The sequence below is a fragment of the Cherax quadricarinatus genome, chromosome 10 (assembly GCF_038502225.1).
Source record: "Cherax quadricarinatus isolate ZL_2023a chromosome 10, ASM3850222v1, whole genome shotgun sequence".
NCBI lineage: Eukaryota > Metazoa > Arthropoda > Malacostraca > Decapoda > Parastacidae > Cherax > Cherax quadricarinatus.
Genome location: NC_091301.1, coordinates 51,489,368 through 51,500,228, shown reverse-complemented (window position 1 = coordinate 51,500,228; position 10,861 = coordinate 51,489,368). Strand labels below are relative to the sequence as shown.

Below are 10,861 nucleotides of genomic sequence, written 5' to 3'. Positions count from 1 at the left end.
GTTAGTGGAGGATTTTAAGTGATTGCATAAAAAGGAATTTGGAAGTAAATATATACAAGAGTGAGAGTCACATGACTCACCATGGGTTTGCTGAAATATCAAGAATAATATAATCATTCTGCAGCATCATGTGGTACACGCTACGCATCTGCATCTTCCGTAACAAAAGTAGCAGCAAGGAGCTGCAGTAACAAAGTAGAATGACGGGTATTCCGTAATACGAAGGGCAGCTTGGTTGTGCTGTAACACCAGGGACAACAAGGTTGTACTGTAACACCAGAGGCAACATTGTTATGTTGTAACACCAGGGACAACAAGGTTGTACTGTAACACCAGAGGCAACATTGTTATGTTGTAACACCAGGGACAACAAGGTTGTACTGTAACACCAGAGGCAACATTGTTATGTTGTAACACCAGGGACAACAAGGTTGTACTGTAACACCAGAGGCAACATTGTTATGTTGTAACACCAGGGACAACAAGGTTGTACTGTAACACCAGAGGCAACATTGTTATGTTGTAACACCAGGGACAACAAGGTTGTACTGTAACACCAGAGGCAACATTGTTATGTTGTAACACCAGGGACGACAAGGTTGTACTGTAACACCAGAGGCAACATTGTTATGTTGTAACACCAGGGACAACAAGGTTGTACTGTAACACCAGAGGCAACATTGTTATGTTGTAACACCAGGGACAACAAGGTTGTACTGTAACACCAGAGGCAACATTGTTATGTTGTAACACCAGGGACAACAAGGTTGTACTGTAACACCAGAGGCAACATTGTTATGTTGTAACACCAGGGACAACAAGGTTGTACTGTAACACCAGAGGCAACATTGTTATGTTGTAACACCAGGGACAACAAGGTTGTACTGTAACACCAGAGGCAACATTGTTATGTTGTAACACCAGGGACGACAAGGTTGTACTGTAACACCAGAGGCAACATTGTTATGTTGTAACACCAGGGATAACAAGGTTGTACTGTAACACCAGAGGCAACATTGTTATGTTGTAACACCAGGGATAACAAGTGAGAACTGGTGGATCTGAGAGGGACATGACCTCTCAGTGGCTACATTCTCACTACTTCTACTCTGCACCTCTCCGTCCGACAGTATTTAAGTCTCTACACTGTCGCTTGATCTTCAGTTAGTTCCAGACTCTGGAACATAACTTCTCCAGGCTGAGGGACTGACAACCTCAAATCTACGACTTCAAGGGTGATGGACTATTACATCGTCTTCACATCTCTATTGCTCCTGCCTAATGTCTGTACTGGACTGAAGAAGCCTACTGTGTAGGCGAAACGTTTCGAAATAAAGTTGCCTAAATGTTGCCTATGTGTCTTATCTACCAATCTGTCGGTATTGTATACCATTTGATAATATACTTCTTGTCGTAAACTTATGGCAGATATCGAGTCTGACTTTTCATATTTTGTCAGAAATAATAAAAATTTTATTTTGTGAGTTTGAGAAAAGCTTCAGAGACTTTGAGTGAGAAACTGAAACTCAGTTTCCTTTTATTTAACAACCACGTGGAAGTTAATGTGGAGATAGAATTATTACCAAAACTTCAGCTTAAACTGTGTGAACTGCAGCTCGATCCATTGTTGCTTGCAAAGATAAATGAAAATCATGAGAGTTTCTCTAAGTTGGTCTGCAAGGATAGATTCCCCAAGTTGAGGGACTTTGCACTAGACTGCACTAGGTATTCGCTAGTTGAGGGACTTTGCACTAGACTGCACTAGGTATTCGCTAGTTGAGGAACTTTGCACTAAGGCTGCACTAGGTATTCGCTAGTTGAGGAACTTTGCACTAAGGCTGCACTAGGTGTTCGCTAGTACATATATACGTGAATGTACGTTTTCGACCATGAAGGAGTAAAATCTGAAAATTAAATGGAAAATGAAACACTGGGCTCGTGTCTTCGACTTGCCACTACCAACATCGGAATCGAAATTAGACTTTGGTAAAAGAAAGGTCCTGACCCATTATTAGGTAAAAATATGAGTAGCATTATTTCTACATATATTCAGTGCCTTTAAATATTTATTTATGTTTCTTTACCTGCAGGACCTGCCTAGAATCTTTGTATCACTAAAAAAAATTTTCACCATCACTCACTGTCTTGCTAAAGGCGTGCTTGCACTACAGTTATAAAACTGTAACATTGACACCCGTCCAGAGTGCAGGCTCTGTACATCCCATCTCCATCTCAATCGTCCTGCTTGTTTCCCTGAATCCATAAATGTTACCTTGCTCACACTCTAAGAGCACGTCAAGTCCTAAAAACGATTTGTTTCCATTCGCTCCTCTCTAACACGCTCACGCATGCTTGCTGGAAGTCCAAGCCCCTTGCACACAAAACCTCCTTTACCCCCTCCCTCCAACCTTTCCTACGCTGACCCGTACCCCGCCTTCCCTCCATTACAGATTTATACACTCACGAAGTCATTCTCTTATGTGCCTCCCTCTCAACAACCATCTCAACAACCCCTCCTCAGCCCTCTGGATAATAGTTTTCGTAATCCAGCATCTCCTCCTAATTTCCCAACTACGAACTCTCAGCATTATATTCACACCACACATTGCCGTCAGACATGACATCTCCACTGCCTCCAGCCTCTAACACAAAGTGGGAGTTGTCACAATTGCTCTTTGCTGATGACACTGCTTTAGGGATATTCTGAAGAGAAGCAGAGTTTGTCGGATGAGTTTGGTAGGATATGTAAGAGAAGAAAATTAAAAGTGAATATAAGAAAGAGTAAGGTGATGAGGATAACAAAATAAATAGGAAACGAAAGATTGAATTTCAGTTTAGAGGGAGATAGTATGGAGGAGGTGATTGTATTCAGATATTTTGGAGTGGACGTGTCAGCAGATGGGTCTATGAAGGATGAGGTGAATCATAGAATTGATGGGGGGGAAAAGGGTGAGTGGTGCATTGAGGAGTCTGTGGGAAACTATGCCATACCCAAACTATCATACCAGTAAGCTGTGGAGGCTCGGCAGAGCTACCACATTATAAAAAACTGAGGGAGGCCGGAAATCTGTCACAAAGCAGACCTCCATCGGCCACCTCCTGGAGCCGACAAGAAGCCTCCAGAGATACACTCTTCACCCTAAGGACACCCTGAGCCATCCCCCGGAACTCCGGAGGGGGAACAGGACATCCCCGGATGATCCAGATTCCACGACAAACAACACCACCACCACCAAGGACCTCTACGGAACAGGATGGATATCAAAACCCTATTCACAACCTAGGAGTTACAATTTCAGAGGGAAAGAGCCCAAAGACCAAAAGCAGGAAAGGAAGGAGACCGGAGGGATGGGGAAAGTGGAGGGAAGGGGAAAGGTCAGGGAAAGAACGGAGAGATGGGAAGGATGGGGTAAAGAAAGGGGGATTGGGGGTAATTAGGTTTGGTCGGAGGAAGATCGAAAGGTCCAATTCCTCAGACCAAATGCCTCATCACCGCGCCAAGGAGTCCTTCCCCCCCCCCTTGAAGAGGTTCAGAGGAAATACTGAATTCCAATCCTTAAGGAACACCAATTGTAACCTTCCCTCAGCCCAGGAGCTTTAACAGTAGATGTGTTCTAGCTCCCCTCAAGGCCACATCGTCTAAGAACACAACTAAAATTCCAATAAACAACTGTCGATGAATGAACAGAAGGGCGGACGAGGGGTTCGAACCGCGGTCTGTAAATTGCGAGTCCTACGCTTTACCATTTAGGTAATCCAAGGCATTTAGGTAATCCAAGGCATTTAGGCAATCCAAGCCATTTAGGTAATCCAAGCTATTTAGGTAATCCAAGCCATTTAGGCAATCCAAGGCATTTAGGTAATCCAAGCCATTTAGGTAATCCAAGCCATTTAGGTAATCCAAGGCATTTAGGTAATCCAAGGTATTTAGGTAATCCAAGCCATTTAGGTAATCCAAGCCATTTAGGTAATCCAAGCCATTTAGGTAATCCAAGGCATTTAGGTAATCCAAGGCATTTAGGTAATCCAAGGCATTTAGGTAATCCAAGCCATTTAGGTAATCCAAGGCATTTAGGTAATCCAAGCCATTTAGGTAATCCAAGCCATTTAGGTAATCCAAGCCATTTAGGTAATCCAAGCCATTTAGGTAATCCAAGGATTCGGGAAACAGTGTATTATGTCAAGTCAGTCTGTGAACACAAATTAATATGTAATTCTCAGTTTCTGGACCGTGGGCCGTCTAACCTTGTGTTTAGTCATCCAGAGCTGTTTATTACAACTTAATTGTGTGTGTGTGTGTATATATATATATATATATATATATATATATATATATATGTATATATATATATATATATATATATATAAAACTTAAATTATGTTGTAATAATTTATATATATATATATATATATATATATATATATATATATATATATATATATATATATATATATATATATATATATATATATGACAATTTTCTTCTTCTTATTCTTTTTAGTAATCTTTACAGGAAAAGGGGTTACTAGCCCATTGTTCCCGGCATTTTAGTTGACTTTTACAACACGCATGGCTTACGGAGGAAAGATTCTTATTCCACTTCCCCATGGATATAAAAGGAAAATTAATAAGACCAAGAACTATTAAGATAAAATCAAAGAAAACTCAGATGAGTGTGTATAAATAAACGTATACATGTATGTGTAGTGTGACCTAAGTGTAAGTAGAAGTAGCAAGACGTACCTGTAATCTTGCATATTTATGAGACAGACAAAAGACACCAGCAATCTTACCATCATGTAAAACAATTACAGGCTTCCATTTTACACTCGCTTGGCAGGACGGTAGTACGGTTGCTGTATACCAACCTACTACCCTGCCTCGGTTGGAGACAGCCGACTTGTTGAAAAAAAAAAAAATATATATATATTATATATATATATATATATATATATATATATATATATATATATATATATATATATATATATATATATATATATATATAATGTCGTGCCAAATAGGTAAGATGCAATTGTTGCATAACTAGCAGCTCTCTTCGTGCCGAATAAGGCAAGCAAAAACTTGCGTATGCAATAATTTCATAAAAATCATTGTAAACCAAACGAAAAAAAAATATTTCATTGTGTTTGTTTATGATTAAATTATTGTAAACTTATATAAAGTATATTTAGTTGGATTAGGCTCAATTAAATTTCGCTTGTTATAATAAGGTTAGGTAAGTTTTCTAAGGTTCTTTTGGTACAAAATTATTAATTTTAACTTTAACATAAATGAAAAAATATATCTTTAAACGCATAAGAGAGCATTTTAGAAAGGGCTTAATTTTAAATGAGTTCTTGCTAACTGATCAGTTTTACCTATTCAGCACGACATATATATTCGTCCTGCCGAGTATGCACAGATAAGGAGGGAGGCGCAGCGGCAGTATGAAAACGACATAACATCGAAAGTTAAGTCTGACCCGAAACTGCTCTACAGCCACATCAGGAGGAAGACAACAGTCAAGGACCAGGTAATTAGGCTGAGGAAAGAAGGTGGGGAGTTCACAAGAAATGACCAAGAAGTATGTGAGGAGCTCAACGTGAGATTTCAGGAAGTATTTACAGTTGAGGCTGAAGGGACACTGGAAAGACAAAACAGTGGGGTACACCAACAAGGGATATACCAACAAATGTTTGATGAATTACACACAAGTGAGGAGGAGGTGGAGAAGCTCCTAAGTGACCTTGATACCTCAAAGGCGGTGGGACCGGACATCTCTCCGTGGGTCCTTAGAGAGGGAGCAGAGACACTACGTGTGCCACTAACCAAAATCTTCAACAATTTCCTTGAAACTCGGCAACTACCTGAAGTATGGAAGACGGCAAATATAGTCCCCATCTTTAAGAAAGGAGACAGAAATGAAACACTAAACTACAGACCACTGTCAATGATGTGTATAGTATGCAAAGTCATGGAGAAGATTATCAGGAGGAGAGTGGTGGAGCACCTGGAGCAGAACAAGATTATAAACGACAGCCAGCATGGATTCATGGAAGGCAAATCCTTTGCCACAAACCAACTAGAGTTTTATGACAAGGTAACTGAAGCAAGAAATGAGAGGGAGGGGTGGGTTGATTGCATTTTCTTGAACTGCAAGAAGACCTTCGACACAGTTCCTCACAAGACAAGCTGGAGGATCAGGCACATATAACAAGAAGGGCACTGCAATGGATCAGAGAATACCTGACAGTGAGGCAACAGCGAGTCATGGCGCGTGATGAGGTATCACAGTGGACGTCTCTGACGAGCGGGGTCCCACAGGGGTCAGTCCTGGAACCAGTGCTATTCTTGGTATATGTGAATTACATGACGGAAGGGATAGACTCAGAAGTGTCCCTGTTTGCAGATGGTGTAAAGTTAATGAGAATTAAATCAGATGCTGACCAGACGGGTCTACAAAGAGACCTGGACAGGCTGGATGTGTGGTCCAGCAACTGGCTCCTAGAATTTAACCACACCAAATGCAAAGTCATGAAGATCGGAAAATGGCAAAGAAGACTGCAGACAGAGTATAGGCTAGGAGGCCAAAGACTGCAAACCTCACTCAGGGAGAAAGATCTAGGAGTGAGTATAATACCGAGTACATCGCTAGAAGCACACATTAACCAGATAACTGCTGCAGCATATGGGCGCTTGGAAAACCTGAGAATAGCGTTCCGGTACCTTAGGAATCGTTCAAGATTTTATATACTGTGTACGTCAGGCCCATAGTGGAGTACGCAGCACCAGTATGGAACCCATACCTGGTCAAACACGTCAAGAAATTAGAAAAAGTGCAAAGGTTTGCAACAAGGCTAGTTCCAGAGCTAAGGGGAATGTCCTATGAAGAAAGGTTAAGGGAAATCGGACTGACGACACTGGTGGACAGGAGGGCTAGGGGAGACATGATAACGTCATACAAAATACTACGTGGAATAGACAAGGTGGACAGAGACAAGATGTTCCAGAGATGGGACACAGAAACAAGGGGTCGCAATTGGAAGCTGAAGACTCAGGTGAGTCAAAGGGATGTTAGGAAGTATTTCTTCAGCCACAGAATTGTTAGGAAGTGGAACAGTCTGGCAAGTGATGTCGTGGAAGCAGGACCTATACATAGTTTTAAGACGAGGTATGATAAAGCTCATGGAGCAGGGAGAGGGAGAACCCAGTATCAGTGAAAAGGCGGGGCCAGGAGCTGAGTCTCGACCCCTGCAACCACAATTAGGCGAGTACACACACACACACACACACTCACACGCACACACACACACACACACACACACACACACACACACACACACACACACACACACTCTCGCGCTCACACACACACACACACACACACACACACACACACACACACACACACACACACACACGCACACACACACACACACACACACACACGCGCGCGCGCACACACACACATAGACACACACACACACACACACACACACACACACACACACACACACACACACACACACACACACACACACACACACACACACACACACACACACAATACATAGTTTTTTGTTGTTGTTTTTCTAACCACTGTTTATTCTGCTTAATAAGTATATTTCATAATTTGTGACCTTATAAAACCCTCCTTGTTGAGTCTTCGTGCGTCCAAATGCAAGTGCATAGGAGCGTACGTATAGTCATGCGTCAGGGCGTCCCTTTCTGCGTCAACGCGATCGTATGACCCAGTATGACAGCGACCCGGTCCTAGAGTAGGCTTCCTGCTCATCTTGGCTATTGTTGCTAACAGAAAGCAGTCCAGCATAGTCGTCACAGCCAGACTGAACACAAAATTAATCTAGGAACTTATCAAATTCCCTCCTGAAGATACAAAAATGTTTCTTGCTGAATATTTCTGTACCATTTACATTTGTCAAATTATTTTGTAGTATACGTGTTGCAGACACGTTTTTCAGAAGACATACCGTACTTTGCACCGTCTGAACAACCTCAATGAGGGCGTAATTTCAGTGTGCATGTTTAAGGATGATCCATCCAGGATATGAATGAAGTATGATGTAACAGTCTCGCTTCAGTGATTCCCAGTTCTTATTCCTGTGCATCAGCAAGTTCGTAAGTGTGCGCACCTATATCATACATTAGTGCGTCTGTAAATTCATGCATAAGAATGTCAATAAATTCACGAGTAGGTGCGTTCGTATATATGTATTTATTTGCCATTACTTCTGTACATTAGTGCCTCTATATGTGTGTGTTAACACATCTTTATAGTTGTATGTCCTTATTGCCGTATATTATAGCGTCCGTATATCTGTACGTCAGCGAGTCCCTTCATTGTCTGTGTCAGCGAGTCCGTGTGTGTTCAAGTTCTTGCTAGCGGCATTACATTCGGCACATTCATACACAAACAATCCCACAATTATCTTATATAAAAGACCATTTCTTGCTTATCAGTCCAGGTAACTTCCATTGCTATCCTTCACTCGCGTCATCACCTAAACGTTTTGAGTATGAACCACATTGTACAGCCCTCGTGCGAGTCTCGTTGTATAACAGCGCTACACCGAAATATCTCAGTGTCGGTCATGGTGAGAATGAACGCTACGATCATATTCATTCACCAGATTTTCTTTCAATGGACCAGTGTAACCGAGCCAACACTTTCTAAATTTAGGTCGAAGAGTAGCCACAACCACTAACTTTTGTTATTTTGTTTCTTGTTTTTAATATCAAGTTATGGAGATTAAATAATAATTCTTTCTGTTTGTCTGTCTGTCTGTCTACCTGTCTGTCTGTCTCTCTCTCTCCCCCTTACGCACTCACTTTCTCTCTCTACTCTTTTTATTGTTATACTGGCAAGATTGAGCTTCGATACACTGACTGCAAATCTCCAGATTGAACCATTACTCAACCAGCCAGTAAAGCGTAACTATGCAGTTTCTAAATTCAAGGTTTTTGTCACTTATATTGGAAATTATGTAGATGGAATGAGGAGATTAACTTACCAGGTGAGCAGCAATAGCGGGAGCCATAGAGGAAGTAATCTAGTCATCTGGATAGAAGGCTGGTCACTCTTCATCTAATCACGTTCGTCTGATCGTCAACACAGCAGGTAACACCAAGAGACTAAAATCTTTATTTACTCCCCTGAATTTTTTCAGGCTCCCAAACAGGTTTTTCTAGGGAGTCGGCTGTCACCGATCAGTTATTTCGAGAACGCAAGAAAAAAAGATATAGGAATCACTTATTTCCTTTCGAGGCTTCCGCTTAAAGAGCTTTTTCTGATTAAGTTATAGTCAGTTTCCTTATGATAATTATCGAAAAATTAAATGTTGCTAAACCAGAGTTTCCTGCTTCTAGAAGTGGGTGTACACAGGTGGTAAGCAAGGGCACACGTAATCGCTGGCTAGAAGGTGAAGGTGGTACTACGCTCTGGTTGGGTGTCGGAGAGCGACTGTCAAACGGGTAGCTAGGGAAGGGCAGGGAGAGATGAGAAGCGACCCACTGCCCTCAAGTAGAGTATACGAGGCTCACACGCTCCTCTTGGAACAATAATTTACTAATAGAGTCCTGATGTCCTTTATCTGCGCCACAAGAAGCCTAAGTGATGCTATACGAGCCTCGAGCATTGCGACAAATATATCGAATGATGCCAATCAGGTTGGTTTTGGCAAGAGATGGATGCGGGTGTCTTGACCGCTATATCCTTGTTCTGGGTGGCATCCAACGCAGCCACAGCCTATACATGCAGAAAATAAATGCTGGAGACGGATGTGTGGGTACTGGATGGCGAGGATGACGACACTATATGGATTGTTTACCCAAACTAATAACTGTTATATCAATTCCTAATGGCTATAATTATAACCAAAAATTTTAAGTGGATGAACCGGTAAGCCAGCGTAAGGCCTCGGTCGCATGACCAAAAGCTGTGGATCATATGAATAAGACTTTCATCAGGAAACACATGTCCTGTTTCCTGACAAATCTTACCTAACCTAACCTAATACCCAAGATGTGTACCCAATCATAATTAATGCCATCACAAAGGCTTACATTACTGCTCTAACTTCACAGTTGCTATATTTCCCACTGAATATTTTAATTATTTTTATTGCCGCTCTCTCTGTCTCTCTCTCTCTCTCTCTCTCTCTCTCTCTCTCACTCTCTCTCAGAGAATGCGTTCCTGGAGATGGAGCGCAGTGTGAATCAGCGTTCTTAGGGGTCATTATAACATTATGTCAGTGGATACACGCGCCTGATAGAAAATTTTCAGCCAGTGATATATAGTATACTTCTGGATTTTATATAGAGTAATTTATGGGAGTAACAAACAATAGTTTACAAGACTAAACCTTACCGAACAACTAGTTACAACAGCAGCAGCAGCGGAGGGAAGCTCTTGGAGCTTACATCATAGTGTGACCAGGCTGTGGGTCCTCTAAAGTTACCTTCTTCTTTAAGTAGTCGTCCAGAGTTAACTGCCTTTTCTTAAGGGTCCTCTGGTGAAGCAGTTCTCGGGAGCTTTAAATCAAGTCGAGAACACCATTCTTTACCTTACTGTTTCGCTCCCAGTCAGGGTCATTATTCATGAACCAGTTCATGATGTGTTTGATCGTGGTGATGCTGCCGATGAGGAATTCTGTAGTGAGGTTTCTTGTTGGTGTTTTCTCTAACCGTGTTCTCAGATTCATTCAGGATGCGTTGCTCTGAATATTCTCTAAGCTTATAGTTACTAAGGTTCTCACCATGAGACCGCGGCAAGTTTTCAACATGGCCTTCATTAACATCATCAATGTGTTTCCAAGACTGCTTTTACCTGAAATTCTT

At 41.7% G+C, this 10,861-nt stretch overlaps 1 protein-coding gene across 2 annotated transcripts in view; it reads right to left on the bottom strand.

Annotated features, from left to right (window-relative positions):
• The window catches only part of LOC128688079 (glycine receptor subunit alpha-2), a 135,137-nt gene extending 125,671 nt beyond the window's left edge, over positions 1 to 9,466 (bottom strand). Inside the window, exon 1 of one of the 2 annotated variants that reach the window (XM_070083819.1) lies at positions 9,037 to 9,466. In XM_070083819.1, the coding sequence (XP_069939920.1) occupies positions 9,037 to 9,110 (74 nt within the window). In that variant the 5' untranslated portion in view covers positions 9,111 to 9,466. The remainder of the gene's footprint in view (positions 1 to 9,036) is intronic. The other variant, XM_070083820.1, reaches the window with a different exon arrangement.
• Positions 9,467 to 10,861: the final 1,395 nt, after the last annotated feature.